Source organism: Hyperoodon ampullatus (genome assembly GCF_949752795.1).
Source record: "Hyperoodon ampullatus genome assembly, chromosome: 3".
Taxonomy (NCBI): domain Eukaryota; kingdom Metazoa; phylum Chordata; class Mammalia; order Artiodactyla; family Ziphiidae; genus Hyperoodon; species Hyperoodon ampullatus.
In genome coordinates this window covers 15,701,683-15,728,787 of record NC_136916.1, presented here as the reverse complement: position 1 = coordinate 15,728,787, position 27,105 = coordinate 15,701,683, and the positions used below count along the sequence as shown (strand labels likewise).

Sequence of the window (27,105 nt, the reverse complement as noted above, 5' to 3'; positions counted from 1 at the left end):
GATAAAAAAAGTTTCAGTGTACAACTGATATTTCCAATGAGTGCAAATACCCTGGTTCTTTAAAATTTTAAATTAACAGAGTATACAAATACTAATTTAAAATCATCACAAATGTAGTATAATATCAAGTGTGACATACATTTCCACAACATTCCATTAATATTTTTGTTTCCTTAGGCCAGTATACAAGCACAACAGGAAGCTGCAATTTTGAAATAACTTCAGGAAGCTGGACCACAGCTTGCAGTCTTACTCAGGACTCTCAAGATGACTTGGATTGGGCCATTGGCAGCAGAATTCCTACTGAAGCATTGAGTCCAGACCTTGATCACACACCAGGTAAATGCAGTAGAGATTGTCAGGCCATGTAGTTCACTGGGCTGGAAATTTGCTTTAACTATTTGAGTGAATGTCAGAGCACCTTCCTTATGTCTTTGTGAGGGTAGAGCTCAATATCCTTTATGAAAAGAGAGTTAGTTCCTTCCATTTAATGCCTGAATTATTTAATAGACCTAGAACTGATATTGCTACAACAAGGAAATCAATGACTCTATTTAAGAGACTCACAGATTTTATTTACCCTACCCTAAGGGTGGCCTTAAAGTCACCAATTGGGGCAGGGACAAGTAGGGAACATTCAGATTAATGCATGCAGTAGGCAAAGGTGTACAGTTGGCATGCTGCCACAATGATTGCTAGCTTGCCACCAATTTCATTCCAGACCCTCTGAAGTACAGGGGCAGAGATTTAAAAGGTAAGTGGTGATAAAAAGAATGAGCATCAGCAAACTCTGAACAAGTTTTGCTTCCTGCCTGTGACATGAGATCAATGTAATCTTAAATGGTTTTCCAATTAATAGAGTCAGAGTAGAAGGAAGCTTGTATTCTTGTTTACTTTTACCCTGAAATCTTGCCTGATACTCAACACTTTTCTTAGGAATCTAACTTTCTTAGGAATTAAAAATAACTTTTTTCAGTGATAACTTTTCTTAGGGACAAAACTTTTCTTAGGGATAAAATCTAGATTTTCTTTGAGATAAAAAATAATCTTAAATATTTGTGATGGTGAATTTTAAGTGTCAACTTGGAGGATGTTTTTCGGTGAGGTTAACATTTAAATTGGTGAACTTGGAGCAGATTACCCTCCATAATGTGGGTGGGCCTCATCCAATCAGTTGAAGACCTGAATAGAAAGAAAAAGACCAGCCTCCCTGAGCAAGAGGTAACTCACCAACAGCCTGCCTGCGGACTTTATCTGCCCTGTTGGCTTTCTTGGGTCTCCAGCCTGCTGGCCCACACTGCAAATGTGGGGCTTGTCAGCCTCCATAATCACATGAGCCAGTTCCTATAATAAATGCCTTGCTATATTTACACAACACCCTATTGGTTCTGTTTCTCTGGAGAACCCTAGCTAATACCTCCTCAAAAAAACTGAGGCATAAAATAGTGAAAAAGAACAAGAACACATGGAGTTAAAATAAGTTTTCATAGAAAAGGTAAACAAGATTGGCTCAGGCATTTTATGTCCAGTGAAAAGAGATCAGTAATTTTAGCATTTATATAATCCAGACAGATTGAAAATATCATGATGTTCAATTACAGCATGGATGTTCATTCTTATTTTAAAGCTGTTTCCTAATTCAGCTTCAGATTGAATATTTCTATTCCTTTCGACCTGTCAAATTGTATTTTTTCTGTCTTTCATCAAGTTTTTTTTCCTTAAAAAAAAAATGAGATTAGTATACACCATGTTATAGGTTAATGGAACAGGACAGAGAATCAAGACACTTAGGTAAGTAATTAGGAGGATTTAGTGTATAACAAAGGCCAATTCAGTGGGAAGAAGTTGTATTATTTAATATGATGCTGGCATAGCTGGTTGTCCACCTGGAAGGAAATGAAATTAAATTCCAGTTTTTCTTCTATATATTTCATATACAACATATATTCCAGATGGATTAAAGATGTAGATGTAACAAATTAAAATAATAAAACTCTTACCAAGAAAACATAGGGTAAACTATGTACAATTTAAAGGCAGTATCAAACTTCCAAAAGCCCAGATATAAAATTATAGCTATGCTCTAAATATTTCATAAACAAAATCAACAGGCATATAATAGATTTGAAGTTTTTTCTTTACATATTACAGGTAGACTATATATACAGATAACTCTCACAAACTTATTAGAAATGGCAATTTTAACAACCAGGAAAGATTTGCCTAGCCAGTTCACAGATGATCGAATTCAAATAATCAACAAATATATTAAATGATGCTCAAGTTCACAACTCATCAGAAAAATGCAAATTAAAATAATCAGATGGGAAGAGATTTTCAAAAGCCACTTACAGATGATGGAGAGATGGAGTGGGAGGAACAGAAGGGTACTCATTAATGGTTATGGGAAATTTTCTGGTTTAGAAAGCATTCTGGCCACATAGAAAATACAAGGACCAAGACATAAGTACATGTGTGTAAGGATATTTACGTCAGCATTTTTTGCAGTTGAAAAAAATGAGAAATAAAATGAATGTGCATCATTCATACAATCATTTATTCATTCCTTTGTTCTTTTATTTATTCATCTATTAAGCGCCAGGCACTGTTCTAGGTCTTGGGGATACATTAGTGAATAAAACAGACAAAAATCACTGCCACAGTGGAGTTCACATTCTAGAAGGAGGGAAACAATAATAAATAAACATAATAAGTAAATAAGTTATATGGCCTGTTAGAAGTAGAGGAAAGAAAGAATAGAGGAAGTAGGATCGGGAAGGCCAGGGGATGGGTTGGGGGAGGATGGCAATTTAAATAAGCTGGTCAGAATAGGCTGCACTGAGAAAATGCCATTCGAAAAATGACTTGACGGAAGTGAGAGAGTGATACAGGTAGGTACCTAAGGAAAGAGTGTTCCAGACCTAGGGACAGCCAGTGCCAAACACCCTGAGATCAGAGTGTGCCTGATGGATGACTCAGCCTGGACACTAGTGTTGTTCTGGCTGATCTAATTAATTGTTGTGCGGCTGCCCTGCGCACTGTGTGATGCTTGGCAGTATCCCTGGCCTCTACCCACTTGATACTAGCATCACTCCTCTCCCGGGTGCTGACAACTCAAAATGTCTTCAGAAATTGACAGCTATCCCCAAGGGGCCAAAATTGAGAACCTAGAGGAACAGCCAACATAACTAGTTACATTCACAACACACAATATCACGCAGCCCCTAAAAAGAGAGTTTAGTGCCATACAGCTGATTTGCAGGGATTTCCAAAAGATATTCTAAGAGGAGTAAAGCAACATGCAAAATGATTATATGGTGTGATCTAATATTTCTAAAACAAACAATGGCTGCCCCCCATCTGTGCATATGTATAACTCCATGCCTAGATATTTCCAGAATAACTATGTGAACATGGAAAAGAGGATGAAAAAGGATACATACTCGTTTATTAACATGAATTACTTGGATGGGTGATAAGGTTGGAGTAGAGGAGAGGAGGAATAAATCCAAAAATAAAAAGAAAATAATTGAAACCAGGAATCACACCTCAAAAGAAACTCTAATGTGCATGATGGTAGCACATTTATGTATGTGGAAAATGTGGTGGATATTTTTAAGTTTTACTCCTTAAAAAGCCTGAACTATTGTATTTCGTTCTTTTAATATTTATTTTTTTCTTCAGTATTTCTTTTCATCAATTTTACATTACTGAGTAATACATCTTTTTCTAAAATTTTAAAAATATAAATAACCAGAAAAAAGAAAACCCTAGTTGTTCCAGTAGAGTAATATAACCACCTTTAAGCTTTGTATTTGTGTATCCTGCCATTCTTTCTTAATGCACATATTGGCCAATAAAAAGAAAGTTTCTACTTGATTTAGTAATTTAAAAAACATAGTGCAAACAAGTTTATGTTATGAAATATGTTTAGCAATATAGTTTTTATTATATCATAGTATTCTATTTGTTGGATATACCATAATTTATAAAATTATCTAATCGTCAATTCTTAAATTATTTCCTAATATTAAACATCACAGTAATCAATATACATTTAGATGGAAATTTTTTTACTTTTCTGTTAGTTCCTGAGGATAAATATTAGTTTCTGTCCCTTGAGAAACTGTAAGAAATAAACCAATATTTATTTCCTACTAAGATCCAGACAGTAACATCTAGATAACAAATGCTGGTGGGTTCTTTTGATAACATCTGAAGCAATCTTTCCTTCTCTTAAGACAATATTTGAAAATTACCGAGCATGTCTGCTTGTATAATACTACTAATGGGACAAAAAGTATTGTAGGCTCAGTTTAAGAAAAAGTAGAAGTATAATCGATGGACATGAGAAAGTTTCCACACATTGTCCCAAAAGACAAACATAAGTAATCTATTGATACCTTTTAATGCAACAATTAAGGACTATTAATAGTTGTGTTTATTTTCTTTTTTTGAACTTTTATAACTTGTGTGAGTTCATTAAAGACCACATGAAAAGTTTTCCATCTGGTTATTTATGCAATATGGTATACAAGTAGTGTCATCCACAGATAAGGAAAACTAATCATTCTGACAGAATACTTTATTATCCTCCCTGTTAATCACTACACAAGACAGTATATTTTTGCAGAGTGCCCTTTTCAAAGCAGTCTGATTATATCATCCTGGCTACACCACTACGGCTCACTAAACTTGTTTAGACATCACTGAGACAATGGGCTGCTAAGTAGATTCTAAGGACATTAATTAATGTTGACCTTCTGGGAAAAACAAAATTCTTTATGAGAAGGCCAGCAGATTCAGAGAGCCTACAGTCTGTTTCTAAGCATCACAACATCGCTGTTAATTAAAGCTGCATTTATGTATCTTTTCACTTATTGTTACCAAGATGAAGCATTAGATACATAAGGAGGACATTTTCAGTGCCCATCACAGGCCTATTTATGAGTCTTTTTGGAGCCATTGTTCAAAGCTGTAGAGAGAAACTACAAGCATTAATCCACTCTCCAGTCTGCACATGAATAAATAGTGTTTGAGCTTAGTATATACGGGATTTAATGGCAAGAAAGACATTTGCGTGACATGAATTAACAGAGGTAAAATTCAAAAGGCTGCTGTCTCTTTTTTATTCCCTTCCCTCATAACTTTATTTTCTTTTTAATGTTATAATAAATTAACCATCTCCACAATTAGATTGTAAACTCTGGTAGGGCAGAAGTCACATCTTTTGCTATTATTATATTCTCTCCAGCGTTTAAACTTGTAGCACTTGATGAATACTTGTATAGGCCTCATGTGACCTGGATCTATCTCCTTCTGTATTTATTGCAAATATTTTGGATCAATTAAGGCAACGTATATTTCCTGAGTGCCTACTAAACACCACACACAATGTGTTGGGAACTGAATTAAGTAAATGTTTGGAAGGTAACTGGAATGGGATATGCTGCCTGATATAATCCACATGCTTGCTGTTGTGCAATTCTGTGTTCACAGCCCAAGGTCAAAAAGTACCCACAAACAATCTTAGTGACACTAATGCTCTAATGTGTATGACAGCAGTTTAAAGTATTAAGTGTTCAACAAACAGAACTTACTTGGTACTTGGTTGACAGAGCCCTGCAGGCTAACGGGTGATAACTGTACTTCCTATTGGGCAGACAGGACAGATATTATTATTCCTACATTAGAGATAAGGAACAAGAGAAGTTAAAGGTCTTCTCTGAGCCTGTATACTGAGTAGCCAAGCCAGAAATGAACCCCTGATGTTTGGAGCCTCATCCAAGCCCGTTCCCAGAACATTACTATCTTCCTTCATCCTTATACAGCTCTGTCTGAATCTCCTTAACATCCATATTTGGGGCCACTTAACCTCTATTCCTTCTCGATTTATATCAGCATCTCACCCTGGTCTCTGATAGAGTAGGGAGGGTGGAGGCTTGGTCAGGGATATGGTGTGTTATACACAAAAGCCAGCCCTCGATCCCATGTTTATCAGACCACTCACTTTGATCATGTCCACACGCACTCATGCACACATACATACACATGCAGAAAGATATAATAACTGTACTGTAACACATTTTTAAAAATTCCAATCCTTGGACCAGAAATGTTTGAGGTATTCCAGAAGGGCATAAAAAAAGCTGATGGGATGAGAATGAATGGAGTAAAAATAGCAGAGATCCCATCCTAGGGAAGCATGGTTCACTGTAGATCTTCCCAAGGAAGCTACACAAATATTCTAAGATTAAAATCAAAAGCACTGTCCTGGACAGAATTGTGCCCCCCCCAATTCAGATGTTTAGGCCCTAACCCCCAATGTGACTGCATTTGGAGAAAGGGCCTTTAAAGAGGTTTTAAGGTCAAGTGAGGTCATAAATTTGGGGCCTTCATCCAGTAGAACTTGTGCCCTTATAAAAAGAGGAAGAGACACCAGGAGGCACCTACACAGTGCAAAGGCCCTGTGAGAACCCACAGTGAAGGTGGCCATCTGCAAGCAAGGAGAGAGGCCTCAGGAGAAACCAACCCTGCCAGCACCTTGATTTTGGACTTTGAGCCTCTAGAACAGTGAGAAAATAACTTTCTATTGTTTAAGCACCCAGTCTGTGGTATTTTGTTATGTCAGCCCGAGCTAATACAAATACCGAGAAATGTTATGAAGAATTGTTGAGAGTAACTGACTGAGGAGCAGCACTCAGAACACCTGGCTGAGCTGGGAACCTGGCCCCACCCTTTGTGTTTCCCTGCCAGGACCAGTGTTTCAAACACAACTGCTCACAGAAGTAGCTTTTTCTCCTAGGATAAAATCAGAGTACTGTCATCTAAAGAAAACTGGGCATCTGCCTGCCTGGGAAAGGATTATCATGAGATAATTAGGTCCTGAAAAAGAGACAGGGTCATACATGGGGCTGCACAGGATCAACACTATAGGTTTGCAGGAGGAAGTAAAGAAAGATAACTCTATCCAAGAATAAAAAATTGGAGCATTGCAGTTTGCATGCCTGCCGACCACTTGGTCTCACAACCAAGGACAGTCCTTCTCAATCTTGGCTGAATATTAGAATCAGCTGGAGAGTTTAAACAAAGTAATAATATCTGGATCCACCCACCAAGATTCTGACTTAATTGGTCAATGTTGTGGCCTGAGCAGCAAGATTTTTAAGAACTCCCCATAAGTTTCTAATGTGTATCCAAGGTTGAGAACTACTGCCCCATAGGGACGTCTGTGTGGCTACATGACCAACCCACCTGTCCAGCACCTTCTCTTCATTCTTCCAGTCAAAGGAGAGCTTGGTGGGGAAACAGTTCTGTATAACAGCAGCGGAAATTCTTTCCTGTTACCTATATACTAAGCAACAAAGGCCTTCATTCAAAAGTTGAAATGAAATAATGCCATTCGCAGCAACATGGGTGGACCTAGACATTGTCATACTGAGTGAAGTAAGTCAGGCAGAGAAAGACAAATATCATATGATATTACTTATATGTGGAATCTAAAAAAGGGCTAAAAATGAATTTATCTACAAAACAGAAATAGAGTTACAGATGTAGAAAATAAACTTATGGTTACCAGAGGTAAGGGGTGGGGATAAATTAGAAGATGGGGATTGACACATACACACTACTATATTTTAAATAGATAACTAATAAAGACCTACTGTATAGCACAAGGAACTCTACTCAATACTTTGTAATGGCCTATATGGGAAAAGAATCTAAAAAAGAATGGATATATGTATATGTATTAACAGATTCACTTTGCTGTATACCTGAAACTACCTCAACATTCTAAATCAGCTATACTCCAATAAAAATTTAAGAAAAAAACAAAAAAGAGTTGAAATGGATAACCAAGAATTACCAGGCCTTTAAAGAAAACCAATGTCATGAAAGAGAAAGATAAGGACGTGAAAAGAGAACAGTTATCCCTGGAGGAAATAGATAACTCAGTGTAGTAGACATTTGTCATATGTTCTCATCGCTCTTTAGAAAGCTACTGCTCTGTTTACTGTTGAGCCTTTAGAGTCCTGTATCACCCAACTTGTCATGTGCTTAGGATGAAAACTGCCAATCAGATGCCCATGTGGAAGACTTTGATTTGAAAACAAACTGCAACTACCCTCTTCCATTTATTGCAGCATGCTATAGGAGTATAATCATTTCTATGTGCAACATTATATAAAAAGTTGGGAATATATATATATTCCCATGTATACATATATGTTCCAATAAATATGCTTATATCTATATTAACATATAAAATATGTTTCCTACTGATTAAATATTTAATTATAGTAAGGAAGTATAGTTCATCTTTAAATGTGATATAATAGTTAAGAAAAAAGAGTTCTAATCTTGTAGAAATATATACTGAAGTATATAAAGATGATGTAATTTGATATTTAGGGTTACTTTCAAGTAATCTAGTGGTATTGAGGTTGTGGGTGGTAATATAGAGGAAACAAGACTGATCATGGGTTGAAATTGTTGAAGCTAGGTTTTGGGTAGATGGGATTTCATTACACTATTTTTTATACTTTGGTATAAATTTGAAATTTCCCAAAATAAAGACGTTTTAAAAAATAGTTCCCCAAAAATATGAATGCAACTTAAGTGAAAAAGGCCCTGGCAATATGACATCTAGCATGAAATAAGAACTGGATATTCAGAAAACACTAAGGGATTTGTACACAAGGTAGAAATGAAGACACGAAAACAATAATAAAAATATTCTCTTCACTGGATTTTCAAATGATACTCAGAGAATCAAAGTATATGATTTGTAAATATCTACTTCTTTTATTTTATCTGATCCTTAAACAATACACTGGAATTTATTATGGTACCGGTTCACAGCAAATTTCTGCTTAAAATGGACATTTTTTGGATACTTCAAGGGAAGTTAATTACTAACATACTACTACTCTTCATCATCATCATCATCATCATCATCACATTAAAGTCTGAGAAGAGTGTTAAAGGAAAACAGCTCGGATTTGTGTGATGCTTCAGCCATCCCTTTAAAAACACATGTGACTAAATGGAAGAGTTTCTACAGGCGCGTGATGCCCAATAAAATGAATTACGTTGGCATGGTGAAAAAATGTTTTTGCAGTCATTCATTCATTCAACAAATAGCCATTGAACCCATTTTTTGCTAGCTGCTGTTCTAGTTATTTGGAATATATATTGAATAAATCAAAAAAGGATCTCTGCTGTCATGTGGCTGGCATTGTAGCAGAGAGGAATAGAAAATCAATATCAAGCATTATAAATAAAAAGCTTGTATAGTTTCTGGGAAGTTAATTACTATGAGGAAAATAAGGAAAAGTGGAGCCTTCAAAGAAGGATCAACCAGGAACCAGGAACCAGTGGAGAGTAGCCTAGGAGTTACAAGGGTGGGAAGGTGCTATAAGTTAAAGGCATTTTTCTGTGTAGCCACTAGAATGAGGGTGCCTGCATTGCTGTTTCCTAAAGGGCTGTGGATGGATGTTGAATAGTTGTTGTTCTTATCCGTTCACGAAAATCCAAACAAAAGGATTTTATTTTTCAAAAAAATAAGGAGAAAATTCAGAGAGATTTAGAAAAAGAGAACTAACATATGTTAAATGTTTCCTAAGGGTCAGAAAGGGTAAAAGGTTTGCATCTGTTATCTTATTTAATCCTTTTAATACACTGTGATGTAGAAGATACTAAATTCTTAGAAAGGTTAAAAAACTTGACCAAGCCACAAGGGTAAGTGGGCAGGGGAATTGGAATATTGAACTCTCTGACTAAAAGGCTTTCTTTTATAGCCTACACTGTCTGATATGATAGCCACCAGTGACATGGAACTGTTGAATCCTTGAAATGTGGCTGGTCCAAATTGAGATGTGCTTTAAGTGTAAAATACACACTGCATTTCGAAGATGGAGTTCAAAAGAAAATAGAATTTTAAAAATATCTCATTAATAATTTGTGCACTGATTATATGTTGAAATGATAGCATTTGGGGAACATGGGGTTAAATAAAATGTATTACTAAAGACTAACCTATTTCCTTTTACTTTTTTAAATGTGTTGCTAAAAATTCTAAAACCACATGTGACTCACTGTTTGTTTCTGTTGGACAGTTCTGTTCTATATTACATTGCATACATAGAGAAGGCTTTCTTGTCTCTCAAGTGAAAAAAAACCACTTGAATTGACTAAAGAAATACTGAAAAGTATCCATATCTGGATATCTTCGAAGATGGGCAATCTCTTGCTTATGAATTCACACACTTGCCACTAGAAACTGCAAAAATTATCTATATTTAACTTCAAGTCTACTTTAAGCAAAAGGTACTTTGAAAGAAAAAAGAACATATAAAAAGTAAAGTGGGGTGATTATCTTCATAATATTATATTGTGTATATTACATCCTAATAATTAAACCTTATCATGCAGTTTTTCTTGTGGTATCAGTAGTCTCTATGTTCAAAATACTGCTTTCTGAATTATTGCACAAATATGGTGGTTCCTTCTTCCATAACTTTCAAAGAGAAAAAACAATGTCTTTCTTTATTTCCATATTTTCTTTCATTTGTCTTCTATATGTTTTTTTTTTCTAATATGTAGTTAAGGTTCAAAGTTGATAGTCTATTGTTTTTATGAAATTACAGAGTTGGGAAATACCAGTTAGGCAAGAGTTATGACTGTGTGTTAACATCCCTATGATGACAGGTCTTGTCTACATAACTCACTATACAAAACGATCCCAGACCTGTATGTATACATTGCATATTAATTCTTATAGGACCTACATTTTCAAGTAATCACCTTAAAATTTTTTCTTACGTACTATATAATGCAATAATTTTTGTTGGTAGAATGATGCTTTCCTTACAATATTTAGTTGTTTCACAACTAGACAGCCATATTCTGAAGCTTCTTGAATAGGAAGAACTTTGTCTTACTACAGAATCGAGTTGAAAATAGTGGCAATCATTGCATCATGAATCTCAAACACCACCACCACTACAACCATCACCACAACTATGACATCAGCATGATCATCAGCATGGCCAGCGTGGCCACCTGGGCCTTTACTGGTCATATAAATTTATTTCCTTTGGATGCTCTGCTTTAACAATGAATTAGACAGCATTATCCCCATAATTGGATCTGGTATCATGTGGGATCTCTGAATTTATCTCAGATTCTTTTGAAAGCTTTCTCTGTTCTATTTAATTTTAGAGCTGTTTCTTTGGCTTGACCTAGATAGATCCCTTTATGTTTAGCATAACAACAAAATATTTATGTAGTTATTCTAACTTTCTTTCATTGTCAATATTTTTTCTTTATGCTCAAGTTATGCATTATAGAGTATATGTATATTATGAATATTAGTATTTTTTTCTCATTTCCTGCTATTTGTACCTCCTTATTCTTTCCCCTTTACTTTTCTCCTCAGTTGCCCCCAAAACATATAAGCATTAGGTAAAAGGAGACATAGAATATTAGGATAAAATGAATAGTAATAAATAGCATAACATATTCTTCTGACTTTATTATAACTTTTGGTAACCTTTAATATCATCTTGCAAAAGAAGTTTGGCTCTGATATTTTCTAAAAATGTATTAATTCAGTAATTATATACTTTAGAATGAAAGAGTACTAAAGAGTCTACTTTCATACAGTGCAGATGAAGAGAGGTTTTTTATTGTTATCATTTATTTCTTTTTACTACTAAAAATTGATAATTGTTAAATGTAACTAAATAGAACAAGTCTTGTTGTCAAAAATTGTTGTGTCTATGTAGCTGGTATTCACTGAGTACCGATCACCAGGTCCCTGGCTTTCTTCTGGCTTTCTTGTTTTATCCTCACAATACCTTGAAGTTTTACAGCAGAGGAAATGGGTGCACAGAGAGAATAAATAACTTGCCCCCGGCCACACAGAAGACACTAGTGGAATCCAGCACTGGGACCCATGTCTCTCTAAAGCAAAAGCCTACATTTGTAACCCTTAGTCTCTAAGGCTTAATATGACATTCTCAAAACTTACTGAAATGTAAAATGTGATGATCAGATAAGTGAAGAATACTCAGTAGTTTCTCTTCTAAAACACAAAAATGTTGGAAGATGGCATTTTATCAGTATAAAATAGCTCAAAGCAAACAAGTATTTTTTCCTATATTTCTTATTTACTCTAGTTGCCATTTTCTTACCACAGTTCAGTATCATTTCTACTCTCTTTGTCTTGTGTTACTTTTTAGAACTACAAACATTCCACTCCAAATATACAGCAATGCCAAGGAAAAAAAAACAGGAGACTTTTTTGGCTGATAAATCTCAGAATATGTCTTGCAGGTTTAGATTTCTCTAAACCATTGCAAAAAGGCAATGAATGACACTCATCATTTGTTTGTCAATCAGAGTTAGAATAAAGGCAATTATCTTTCTCACTTCATCTTCATGAAGTGAGAAAACAAGGGCAGTTCTCTTCATGAATTGAGTGGTTAAGCCAGAGTTATTCCTCTTTTCCTTATTTTACTCTGAGACAAAGGGTAAACTTGACTTTGGTGATGTTTAGACAGCAAGAACAAGCCCAGATCAGCTATAAGTCCTCTATGTGTCTTAAGCTCTCATGATCTGACAGTGATTTCCATTTTGTTGCCAAAAAGCAATGCTGGTGTCAAAGCTTGAACCACTACCAATCATCCACATGTACAATTTGTGTTTTATTTATTTATTTAATGTATTTATTTATGGCTGTCTTGGGTCTGTTGCTGCGTGTGGGCTTTCTCTAATTGCGGTGAGTGGAGCTACTCTTCGTTGTGGTGCATGGGCTTCTCATTGCAGTGGCTTCTCTTGTTGCGAAGCACGGCTCTAGGTGCGCGGGCTTCAGTAGTTGTGGCACGTGGGCTCTAGAGCCCGGGCTCAGTAGTTGTGGCGCATGGGCTTAGTTGCTCTGTGGCATGTGGGATCTTCCCAGACCAGGGCTCGAACCTGTGTCCCCCTCATTGGCAGGCAGATTCTTAACCACTCCGCCACCAGGGAAGTCCCCACATGTACCATTTGAATCAATACCCCAAGTAACTTATATCACGTTTTTCTGCCTCTGGGGAGAAACAAAATCTTAATTTCTGTTTTTCTTTTCTTTGTTTTGTCTGTGTTCACTTAAAATACTTCCAGGAATACTTAATAATTGTTTCAGGTAGGACCCACATGATGCTTTCTTTTTTTTGAAATGCCAACAGGTATCATCTGTGAGACATGGTGTTCAGTGAAAAGCATGTGAATGAAGCAATTCTTTTAGAATCCTGTAGGGCAAGATTAAACCCTGAATAAATAATCTGAAAATCTTTCTGGTTAGTTATCATTTTAAAAGTATCCAGGAATCATAGTTTCTCTAAAAGGAATTTACTAAATGCATATTTATTTATTTTTTTTACAACTTTATTGGAGTATAATTGCCTCACAATGGTGTGTTAGTTTCTGCTTTTTAACAAAGTGAATCAGTTATACGTATACATCTGTTCCCATATCCCTTCCCTCTTGCGTCTCCCTCCCACCCACCCTCCCTACCCCACCCCTCCAGGTGGTCACAAAGCACCGATATGATCTCCCTGTGCTATAAATGCATATTTATTTACAGACTTTATTTCTCAATAAAACAATGAACCATTAAGCTTATCCCTTTCTATCTTCTCAGAACCTTGCCTCCTTGTATTTACCTCCTTTTTTGTGTGTCCTTAAATTGCCTCTTTATCACTACTTTGTGCCTTCAAGCATCACAATTCTCTTACCTTAAAAACAAAATTAAAAAAAAAGAGAAAAACAAAATGAAATACCTAACTACCTAACCTTAACTTTGTTTCCCATCTAAGTATTATTGTTTTTTAATCTCCAATTACCATTTCCAACACATTGTTTGTATCCCCTACCTCACTACACACATCTTCTTTGACTCCCTACAATCTGTCTTCTGCAAAAAATATTATTTCTTCAGCATATAATTATTGGTCACTGACTTTTGGTCACTGATGTAAAACTGTAGAGATAATTGTTTATCAAATACATTCCTGACCCTCATGGAGCTTGTATTCTAGCTGTCTTTGAGGACTTTATTGATTTCATAATCATAATGACCTGATTCTTCTAATGCTACATTTGATCAATCCACACCTTCTGGAAGTGTTCATCTGTGTTTTCAGTACAGCGGACTGTGATTTTTCCCCTAATGTTATATTCATATTTTGTGCTTTTTCTTTCTCCTTCTAAGACCTAATTGTGAGTCTCACCCAATATTCTGACTTGGACTTTTTATGTCTTTTCCTACATATTTTGCTTACTTAGAGGTTTTATTCTCTCAGTGCTCAAAATTTGCTCATTCCTGCATTTATGTAGCCCTTATTTCCACAACCCCATCCCATATTTTCAATTGCCAGTATCTCCAAGTCACATATTCAGACTCATACTTACCTTCCTGTAAGAAAGAATCTCCCATAAAATAAATGAAATTGAGTTATTTGTAGTGAGGTAGATGGACCTAGAGTCTGTCATACAGACTGAAGTAAGTCAGAAAGAGAAAAACAAATACCGTATGCAAACACATATATATGGAATCTAAAAAAAAAAAATGGTTCTGAAGAACCTAGGGGCAGGACAGGAATAAAGACACAGACATAGAGAATGGACTTGAGGACACATGGAGGGGGAAGGGTAAGCTGGGCTGAAGTGAGAGAGTAGCACTGACATATATACACTACCAAATGTAAAATAGATAGCTAGTGGGAAGCAGCCACATAGCACAGGGAGATCAGCTCTGTGCTTTGTGACCACCTAGAGGGGTGGGATAGGGAGGGTGGGAGGGAGACGCAAGAGGGAGGAGATATGGGGATATATGTATATGTATAGCTGATTCACTTTGTTATAAAGCAGAAACTAACACACCATTGTAAAGCAATTATACTCCAATAAAGATGTAAAAAAAAAAAAAAAGAGTCTCCTACTCCTGATTTTATTATTTGGGTTATTAACATTATCATCAACACAGTTAATTCTCTCTGAATTGCAAATTGTCACCTCTTCCTTCTCGACTTATATCCTTTTCTTTCTTTGCATCTCCACCTCTGTCATCTTAGTTAACTCCTGGGCTATTGCACCTGTCAAGGCAACTCATCTCCATACAAATATTCTCCTAAGCCAGGCCACTCTTCACATTGATGCAGGGTTAATATCCCTAAATAATGACTCCTGTTCTCCAAATTATCAGAAGCTCTTCATTGCCTTTTAATTGGCTTTAAAGTCTTCCTATGCTCTTTCCCAAATTGCATTTCTGATTTCATCTATTATTCTTCTACAAACTGTGTTCTTATCCCTCAAATATGCTTTGTGTATTATAAATGTCAACTTTGGGCCATATCATTTTTTTAGTATGACCTGTAATTTTGTGTCAATGGCGAACATGATGAATTGGTTTGAAGGAATCAAGGTAAGCAGGCCTGTAGTATAAGGTTTTTTGTTTACCTGGCTAGGAGTAAGGTTGTGTTTACTAGTTACTGCAGCTGTAGATGACAGAAGGTAAAGTTTCCTCTGGTGTCCTTGTTTTTGTCTCCCTTGTATCTTCGTGTCCCAGACTTCTTAAATAAGGTCTGAGAGTTGATGCTCTTTCAGTACAGTTCCCTGTTAGTATGTAGGAGCCCTACGGATGTGATGATGGGGTGGAAAGGTGCTGAGTGTAAGATCAGAGGAATGGAAGCATTCTACAATCCTATGGTTTGAGCTCAGTCTTTTAGTGAGTCTGCGTCCTTTCACTGTGACTACTCTCACCCTACCCGACCCCATCCCAGACCCCTTAGGTGAGATAGAAAATCTAGAATTTGCCAAGAAAATTAGGCACATTTCCAAATGGCTACTTTTCCCCCTCTCCCTGTAAGAAGCAGAGGAGATTTTTCTCTCCAGTCTTCACAGTGAGAACTTGGTAGGGCTCCTGGAGGTAACATTGTTGGGGTGCCACTAAGACTGGTCCCCCTAGAGTTCATATCCCTCCAGCTTTCCCACACTGAGCTTCCAGCAGTTTGTTAATTACAGTTTACCTTTTCCTCACCCAGTACAGGCTCCAGCCACCGTTCCTTTCCCCAAGTTTCTGCTTTGCTAAGTTGTCACTGTCTGTATCTGCCTGTTGTCTCTTCAGTTTGGGGGCAGCAGTTTCCCCTGTGATCTCTATTCTCTGAAGGATCTAAGAAGAGTTTTTTGAGTTTTTGTTGTTGTGAAGATGAAACTGAAGCTTTCGAAGCTCCTTACATGCTGGACTGGAAACCAGAAGTCTTCCCCCATTGTTTTTTTTAAAATAATCTTTTCCCATTCCTATACAACTTTCTTTGCCTACTTCATCTCCACTGTATTCTTTAATATACTAATATAATCTACTATCTTTTTTGAAGTCTTTCTATATCCACCAAATTTAAGCCATCTTTTATCTGTTGAACTGCATAGCAATTATGATCTACATCAATACTTGGTATTTTATGCTCACAGTACCCAATGAGCTGTATATCATTATTATTATTATTACCATCCCCATCTGATAGATGATGAATATGAGAGACAGCGGGAATTTCGTGTTTTTCCCAAAGTCATAAAGCTCACAAGTATCAGAGTTTGGATTAGAACCCAGCTAGTCTGACCCAGAGCTTATCTTCTAAATAGTACATATTGTTAGCTTTTTTTCTTAGAGTCTTTTGGGTATTTTCCCAGTCATAACTTGTCCATCCCCCTAACATCCAAATGCAAGACATGGTGTCTTCTATATAATAGTTATCCAATCAGTAACTTGTGATTGATTATTTAATCAATTATTAAATGATTATTTCCACTGCTAAAATCATATTTATATCTATTCTTTAAATTTTTCATGAGAGTAATAATAATTTGCAGCTGTGTTCTAAGCACTTTACATGTAGTGTATCGTTTAATCTTTACTGCAACCCCATGAGGTTAAAGTACCTACTATAATTATCTTATTGCTTCTGAGTCCTGGAGAATTTAAATAGGCTGCCCAAGGTCACATACCTAATAAGTGGAAGAGTCAGGATTCGAATCAAAGCCTCCAGTACCTGCAGGCTTAACTAGTGGAAAATCCAGCCCACAGTTTCTGCTATTTATTTATTAAAAGAATATGATAATCCTGTTTTCTGTTTCCATAAGAATAAATATTCTCTTCTTATTTGCTTTCCATATAATGGATCAAACAAAATCAAAGTTCTTACCATATCTCACTTACCTAAAGAAAAGGGTTTATGATTTATATTTTTATTTTACTTTTTAATCTCAACTTGGCAAATGAAATCGTTACAGAAATGCTATTAAGCCAATAATGTTTCCAAAGGCATCTTGACAAGAAAAGACACATAAAGATGTTCAGTGTTCTTTTAGTATAAGGATCAAGAACTACAGAGTCCTTTGAAATTCCTAGACTTATAGGAAGAACCAGCCAATTCCATTCATATTTCATCTTCGTGTGATTGAGACATTCTTGCTTCTGAGCAAATTAGAAGCTTTCAAAATAAGATGAATCTACCCTGTGTTGGCATGTCACAACTAGAAGCTTCACTTTTATATCAGAACATTGCATACTGAGGGGGAAAACTTGCAGCACCAAATTTGGTAATAGTAAATAGTACTGAAATGAGACATTGAGCTGAAAAACATGTTTTAAAAAATAGGTAATAATGACTCTCAAGAGAATAATGTCTGTAGAATAAACTGTTGGAAAGGGTAAAAATAAAGAAATGCCAAATCTGTTCATTACACAGCTCTACAAAAAGCAAATAGAAGTGATATAATGACAGACAATGTTTATCAAATACCATGAGAAAATTTCATTTGACTTGAGAGGCGCTGTATCTGTGGTTGCCATTTTGACAACTTTGAGGAAACTTTTGTTCTCTGAGTATGTTTACATTTCACAGGCTGTAAAACTTGCAGATGCAAATAGCCAGCACCTTGAAAATCTGGGGGCAGGGGGAATGAAAGTAAAAAAAGAGATTGAGGGCATTTCAACTGATAGTCATTATGCACCCTTCTATTTTAGAGTGAGAAACAGGTAGAAATTATAGAGAATGTAGAGCCCAGCTAAGTAAGTCTGACTCTGAGGAAGGGAGAATTTGCTATCTTGAAAGAAAGACATATTGCATCGCATTAAAAAAAAAAAAAAGCATTAGGCAGCTTTATTTTATGAGCAAGAAAAAAAAAAGATGAAAATTGCCTCCAATTTAAAACAGGGAATCAATTCAGATCACTTGAAGTGGGAAATTGTCTTTTATGATTTGACCCTAGTGCAAACGAGTATGATTCTGTTGAGGGCACTGGAGCTTTAAAAATACAGCTTTCTTTTAAAAGTATTAACTGTCTATTTTTAAAAGACATGTCAAATTTATTACCTTATGGCATAATAACTCAATGAAACATTTTTGAAAACTCAAGATTGTAGCTAATAACATCTAAAAGACAAATTAGAAGCTTTACTCTCTACAAACACCAAAGTTAAAAAAGAATGTCCATGAAACATGGTGATGGATTCTGAATGTGGCTAATATATTTTGGCATCTAATGTCAAGAAACAGTAGTGATTTGAACAAAGTACACTTTGATGCTGAACTTACCTTATTTGACATTAAGTCAATTTTTGAAAACATGTCCAATTCTTTAAAGTTTTTAAGGTAAAAAATTGAACATTCATGAGAAATTTCTATCCAGTTCTTATTTTAACTAATTAAGATGTGAAATATAAAAGCTATACCCTAAGAATCTTAAGAACTTGTAATCATTACACAGGTACAAGCAAAATTGAAGTATTAATCTGAAAATTTACAGAAAATATCAGGAGGCAGAAAGTATGAGGAGAGGTAAAATTCAGACAATATTTAGTGAATGCCTATGTTCTAGAGTATTACATCTAGTAGTGTTTAATTAAAGTATGATAGATTTTACAAACTTAATTGAATGCATACTGTCTAATATATGAGAGTTAAGTAACATTTTAAATGCCCAGTAGAAAGCTGTGAAACAGTCCAAAATCAAACCAACAAACAAAAAATTCCGCTTCTGTAGAAATCTGTCCCATGAATGAATGTTGTTGATCATTCCATATAGTTACATTTAAATAAAGCTGGTTTAATGATTTATCATTAAATTCTAACTATGTTGTGGCAGCTGAGACTTTTCAGTTTTATTATCTGTTTTAACAAGTTCTGAACTTTGTGTGGGAGGCTAGATTCCTCTTGACCTTCCCCAAGGATTTTGCTAGATATAAATAGGTAATTTACCTATAAATAGGTAATTCTCAACGAAGCAACTGAAAGTTTATAAATGTTCGAAAGTGGGTCTAGTCTGAGCTTGCTAGATAAAGAACGAGTCTATTTCTGAAAATATAATTCAATGTAAGGTTTTATAATTTTGTGATACAGTACATAGTTCCTGGATAATTCATAAATTTCTATTAATAATTTTAAGAGGCTAAGCAACTTTTCACGTTGATGATTCTCCAGAAAAAATATGACATTGCAACAAGTCTATTCCATTTACAAAGTCAGACTTACATATGTTTGAGTTCTAGAATTTAAAATCCCCAAAGACCAAATTTGCAATGGTGGCTTCTAAATTGCCATGCTCGGTCTTGCAATCTTAAATTTTTTAATGGATAAAACTTTACATTTACATGCGCTAATACATCACAGAGCAATTGACTTTCTAATTTTTGTGTTTGACTGTGGGATTTTGTAAGACCAAAATTGAATATGCAAATCAGAAGAGACCAGGTGGGGTGTGCTTTGGAAACTCACCCCAAGTCCCCTAACTAATAATTGGAATTGCTAACTTTGATGTTACGCCGTATATAACGTTGTTTGTCTTGTACTGAAATAAGTATACTGCAGTGAAATGATGGATAATTATCATCCCCAGTGAACTATAGTTTTTTTGCTGTTTTTTTTTTTTTACACTGAGTTCCATGATATAGCCCTAAAATACAAACATCAGATTGTCCCACGTTCTTTTCAGTGATGTATCTTTGCTAAACTGCTTTTCAGTAGTTGCTGTAAGAAAAAGTAAGTACTGGGAAAGATAAATGTGAAATAGGGAATGAAGGTGAGGGTTTTCGATCTGATTTCAAGGTTTGAGAATGTGTGCCCAGTAGGCACACATTCCAATAGAAGGTAACTGTGGCTAATTAAGAATGAAATAATTTGTTTTCAGTTTGTGTGTTTTAGTTTTTAAATGCCTGTAATATTGTTGGAATACCAATAAGCATTAAGTTCTTTGGACTTAAATACTTAATAAACAAAACTGCAGTATTGCTCCCCACCTGGGCCGCTGTGAAAAAGGTATTGGGAGAATTCCTAACTTTGTAAAACAGATTAAATTTGTGTCAGTGAACACAATTACTTTTTTCCCACTGCCCTAAATATTTGACCTTCAGCATCAGGTTAGCAGTAAAGCATAGAATGAAATATATTTGCTGTCTGAATTAAACATAATCTGCTTTTGAGTTAGAAGTTCATCAGTCTCATTATGTATGCCATACTATTTAAGAGCTGAGCTACTAAATGTGGAATAGTTTCGTACAAACATAGTTAACATTAATTTACCTTATTTGGAACTAGATCAAGGCTATTTCTTTACATCCAGTATAGGTTGAATAGATTCCATATTTTCAATAAAGTCTTAACTATATAAAAAAGTAATTATTATAGCTAATTGTATTATATTTCCTCATTCAGGGTAATGTTTTAAAGCATGTTTCATAAAGTGTAGTCTAAATTTACTGGAAGTCATCAGGAGTGTAAAAAGTAATAAGGTGAAGGAAAACTTAGATGTTCTTGTTTAATCAAAATAGCATGGGTTTACAAGGGGGGAAGGTGACGGGGGTGGGTGGTGGTGGTGTGATGAATTGGGCAATTAGGATTGACATATATACACTAATGTGTATAAAATAGGTAACTAATAAGAACCTGCTGTATAAAAAATAAATTAATTAAATTTTTTAAAATAGCATGGGTTTAAAGAATGTATGTTCTTAATGAATAAGCCACGGTTCTTGGTAGGTTTGACAGATGGAGTGTAGGTGTATCTTGGTTGTGCATGACACATATATGACTTCATTTTCCAAACAAGAAAACAAACAAGTGACATCCTTGCAAAGAAATGTGAAAGAAAATTCAGAAAACTGTTTCATTGCTGAATTAAAATAGTGTATACAATTTTCCTAATCCACTATTTGCTAGCACATAAAATATATTTCATAGGACAATGAAGATAGAAGACTGTTCACTGATGCAATAGGGAGACTTTTCAACTTTTCAAATTATTTCCACTACCACTCATTTATACTGAGGAAAATCTTGCTATAATAATCCACATGTCATGTTCCTTGGTTATTTTTCTTGATTAGGATTTTTTTCTTTATTTTGCCAGACATTATAAGGGTTCTTAGCGAAGAGAAATATTTTCAGTAAGGAACATTTTTTAAAAAATAGATACAAGTAACTTTCAGTTTCTCATCTGTCATGTAAGTCATTTGGAAGTCATTATTCCCATCCCCATAACAAGACAAAAAGCTGAATAAACTAAAAATCAACAACTCTTCCTGATCTGTTAGAGAATTGAGGTCAAAGACAAACCACTGCCTCCAAATTGGAGACAAACAGGAGAAACAGAATCACAGCTTCCTGGAGCAGAAGCTCACGAAGAGAAACCTCTGCAGGAATCAGAACTAGGGTAGGAAATCCTAAACTATAACTGATGAATTGTTGCAGGCTCAATGTTCACACATGTGAGAGATTAAAAAATCCCAGGGGATTCAGTGTTAGGGGGCTCCACACTTGTATAAGTTTTAACTTCAGGAGTCCTGCCATTTCTCACAGTGAAGATAGAGAGACCTCCTCTCTGCTTTGAGCTGGTGGAAGGGAAAAGTAGCCATTTTGAAATTTACCCAGAACAGTGTGTTCTTAATAACAAGACCTGCACTCAAGAGAGAACACCAATAAGTATTGGCTATTGCAATAGCTAAATCCAAATCACTGATAACACCAAATGTGGATGAGAATGAGAAGAAACAGGAACTCTCATTCATTGCTGATGGAACTGCAAAATGGGACATCCAACTTTGGAAGACAGGTTGTCAGTTTCATACAAAACTAAACAGTCTTACTATAAGATACAGCTGTTGTGCACCTTGGTATACTCAAAAATGAATTGAAAACTTCTGTGTACACAAAAGCTTAACATACTGATGCTTACACAAGCTTTATTCATATTTGCTAAAGCTTAGAAGAAACCAAGATGTTCTTCATAGGTGAATGGATAAGCAAACTGTGGTACATCCATACAAGGGAATGTTATTCAGTGATAAAAATAAATGAGCTATCAAGCCACAGAAAGACATGGAAGAACCTTAAATGATACATATTGCTAACTGAAAGAAGCTAATCTAAAAAGGCTATGTACTGTATGATTCCAACTATATGACATTCTGGAAAAGGCACACTGTTAACTCACAGTTTATGATTTAAGAACCTATATCTCAGTAACAATAAAAAATACCACAGGAAAAAAATACTTTTAATTAGAAAATATGTTAATCACCTTAGTTTAGAACTACAAATAAATATTTAACATAAGAAAGTATATATGTGTATTTTTTTCATTCTCCCCCAATAAACGCCACGGAGGGAATAATAACTATGATGAATTTTGATGATGTCGGCAGAAAAATAAAATCCAATTATGTTTAAATAGAGATCTCTTTCACATACTAATGCAGTTGAGAAGAACAGAAGTTATCTATAGCTCAGAAAAATAATGTGGTGACTTTAAGAATTACATTTCACTTTGCAGTTCTTGCCTACCATTCACTGTTACTTTGGTCAGTGTGGGAATCGGAACAACCAAAAATGAGATACGATAACAATCAGCCCCAGCAGCCTCTGAACCTGCTCTACATGCAGCATACAAAATATTTTATGTACTTGAAACTGACAGACAGGTTTGAGCAAACTAGGAGAAAAAGAATACACTTTCAGAGTCAACACAACTATCTGATCACTTTACGCACAAGTCGCATACCAAGGTGAATTTTATGAATCACATAATCATAGTGACACTTTTTAATATTGGTTCAAAGAATTAAATATTATTAATATATAACTGAGAAAAAGAAAATGAGTTGTGTTTAATTTTCTGTGTGTGTGTGTGTGTGTGTGTGTTTGGGGAAAAAATGAAATCTGTACTTGATTTAAATATATTCTGCCTTATGTTATAAAACATATTTCACTAAATAAAAAATATATTCCTCTGTTATAAGGTAGTGGCCAGCACTTCCTGTATGTCAACTCATCTGGCCCCAAAGAAGGATACACTGCAAGAATCACTACTTCTCAATGCTTCCCAGCAAGCCTCGGAATGTGTACTGTTCGGTTCTGGTTCTACATGGTCGATCCCAGGAGCATGGGAGTACTAAAGGTACAAAAGGAAGATAGAGATTTGTCTTTCACTGAAATATTCAGAGCATGTGTTTAAACATTTTTTTTTGGGGGGGGAGTCAGACAACACCCATCCTGCTTCTATTAACTTCTCATTTCTTTCTGGGGCGATGGGACTTTGGCAAGCAGTGCTGTCATTCATCTTAATCTCATTCAAGATTTATCTCATTCACTGCTGCCACCTGAACTCAATTATGGCTCATGCTATTTAAAAGATTATCTAGAGATAAAAGATTATGGGCAGATTCTACATATATCTTCTAATAACAACTTAGATAGGGACAATGAAGAAATGTGATGAGAGGGATAATAATTGAGGGAATTTTCTTCCACAAAGTAAAAGCAAAGCACACTTAAGATTATAAGTATATATCAGCTCACACTAAAAACAACATTCCTGCTTCATTTTTAACTAATTTAATATAAGAATCTGCACCAAATGCAAATGTCTTTAAAGAAACAAGTTGCTGCATTTATACTTCTTATTGCATGAGAGATCAGTGAATGAGCTTTTCATTCATTAGGAACCAATTTTGAAATCTTAATTTCTAATTAAAAGATTGTATATCAGAACACAACATGTAGTGTTATTTCTTTGAAATTATACATCATTTATTATTGGGATAAATACAATTTGGGATTTTTGTTTTTATCTCAAACATTGTCCCTTATAAATAATAACAGCTATTATTGAGTGGTTCCTATCTTTCTGGCTGTTCATTTTAACTTTATATATGTGTTATCAGTTTTAATTTTCACATTCACCTGATGAGGTAGTATCTTTTTCCCAAATTTTTAGTAAAGAAACTGAAACTCAAAGTGGCTCAGTAATTTTTCCATGATTACACAACTAGCCAAAAATCTGATTTCAAAGGTCTGACATCCTTTATCCAGCATTGTTTCTCAGATTTTCTGCAGTATTCAGAGATGTCTAAGGAGAAACATGAGGGAAAGAAAGAATAAACGGCCTTATCAATTCTAGCCATTGATAGGAAAGAGAGCTCTTATCAAGTAAAAACATGCAAAGAAAGTGGAGGAGTTATATGGATTCTATTTAAATGTCCATTTTCCTAAAGAGAAGCCAGTAAAAACAATAGAAAAAGAGATTCATTTTTAACAGTTTCAATACATGTGAGTCTATGTAGATCATGAGAAAATTTTGCTTTTTTTTCATTGTTTTTACATACATACAGTATGTGAATATTCAGTAGATTAGCCTTTTGCTTATGCTAAATTTTGTCCAGGGTAATTTATAACTACTGATCTTAAAAAACGACTCTCTAACATGTTGTTTTTACCAACATTTTAAAACATCGATGATACAATTGAAGAGGACACTAGTCAATGGTTATTTGTTACACATGGAAGCAAATAAGAAAGGGAAAGGCCAATGAACCATTCAATGGAATGCACGCAGATTTCAGTCATTTTCTAACAAAATGTTGCTTCCTCAATTCAAAAGCAGTGTCCATATATCCTTTAGCTCTTTACCAGCTGGTCATTCAGTGCTATAGACTGAATGTTTTTTGTCTCCCAAAATTCAAATGTTAAAGTCTAACTAAGACAGTCAACTAGTTCAGTTACCTAGTTAAACAGCCCACTGCTTTAATCCATGCTTCTACAAATAACCTTTGAAATGGAAACGTTGGCCTCAAGTCTTGATTTCTGATAGCTTGCTTTTGGTGAGTACAGGTTTTTCTAACTGGAGGCTAGCAGTTAAGTGTAGCAATGCTTTTATACTCTGGGCTGCCTTCAGAGAGGTCTACTGGAAAGAACAGTGGAGGCCAACGGTAGTCAGGTTGACACCCAGGTTTTGTAGAGGAACTGCCCTACCCTATCCCAGATTGTCTTGGTAGGTTTGACTGTCACCATGTCTTTTTTTTTTTTTTACCGTCTCTGTAGATGACACAAGCGGGGCCAATCATAGTCATTTACAGTATGTGATGCAATGTTTATAAGAGGCTTTCTCTTTCTTCTGTGTTGCAAGTCACAAGGAAATGGGCTAAATCTGGGGCTATTGGCAGCCATCTTTCCCAATATGGGGAGAGAGATTGTGTGAGAAAGAAGCTAACACACAGAGGGACATAGGACTAAAAAAAAAAAAAAATGGAGGAAACAGAATTGTGCCTCTTTTGTTTAAATCCTGGAGCCTACTTTACCTGAGGCAGTAAAATTCTTTTTGTTACTTGCTATTGAAAAATTCCTAACTATGACAGGCACCCAAGGAGAAACTGTTTTCATAATGTATCCTTATGTCTCTGACTGATCACAGTTCCTGTGGCAAGTCTCTTTGTCAACTATTGCTTTTAATCTTGAATTATTCCCAGACTGCAAAACTTCCTGAGTATGCCATATTTTTATATGTGGGTGAATCAATTAAGTGGAAACCCATTCTTTTTACCCTTTAAATCAAGGCTTACCAGCAACATGCTGTTGGTTCACATGCAAGTTTATTCTTTCTTTTAATCTCTAATTTGGGTATAACAGTGTCACATTTTACAACATTTTCTATGGTGGGGTTTTTCAACTGATGTGTTGCATTTGAAAGAACCATCTGTAGTTACAGCGTTGGCAAGTCTGATGAACAGACAGCTTCTTACAAAAGGTCTGAGAACCCAACTTCGTGCATGTATTTTCTAAATTAACCAGAAGTCCAACTAATACTATCTGGATTTGTGGTGAGGAAGAACCTCCTCTTTTTCATATTAAAAAGAAATTTTTAAAGAATAAAATAAATGATAATATCCACTGAGGGCATGTATGTGGAGAAATAGATAGTCATTGCTATCAATATGCAATTATAAAGAGCATTTTGGAAGTTAAAAGCTTGATAATTTTTATACTACCTACAAAAACATTCTACATCTATAAATATTTATAAAGATAGATATGCATGATGTTTTATTTATAAGGTTCTTCATCTTACTGTTGTTTATAGTAGGAAATATTTGAAACCACCTGTATGTCAAATACTAAGAATTGGTGAAATATAGTACATTCACTCTTACAATGAAATACTATGGAGAAATTAATTCTGTGAATGAATAATTAATGATAAAGAGAAGTATTTATGATTCATTAATAACCAAAGTAACCAAATTAACAAATATGTATTTTAGAATGCCATATAAAAATATATCTAATTTTGTATATGTTAACATATGAATATCTATATCTATATATTAATTTAATAAATATCTGTATCTGTGTGTATATATATATAAATATATGGAAAATATATGGAAGGATAGACACTAAAATGGTAAAAGTAATTACCTTTAGATGGTGAAATGAAAAGATTTTTTTCATTAATTTTATTTATTTTATAATTTTTCTTCATTAAACATATATTACCTTTCTAATGAGAAAAATATATATTTCTAAAGGGTCTTCATGTTTGAAAACGTTGAAAGACACTGCTCTAGGATATACCATAAATAGGTGACTTCTTGAGTTAATAAATAGCAAATACAATTCTGGAGCATATGGTAGATTATAACTGTGCTAATCTGAAACTATTTCTTACACTGATTACATAAATCCTTTAGAAAGGATATGGCAAAGAAAATACCTACAGTGAAGTTTCATGATA

General features: G+C 35.0%; 1 protein-coding gene across 1 annotated transcript in view; it reads left to right on the top strand.

Annotated features, from left to right (window-relative positions):
* MALRD1 (MAM and LDL receptor class A domain containing 1) overlaps nucleotides 1-27,105 on the top strand; it is a gene marked incomplete at both ends in the record, with an annotated part of 583,874 nt that overhangs the window by 405,486 nt on the left and 151,283 nt on the right. The window contains 2 exons of the mRNA XM_079699366.1: nucleotides 178-339; nucleotides 23,336-23,493. Of these exons, the coding sequence (XP_079555492.1) occupies nucleotides 178-339; nucleotides 23,336-23,493 (320 nt within the window). The remainder of the gene's footprint in view (nucleotides 1-177; nucleotides 340-23,335; nucleotides 23,494-27,105) is intronic.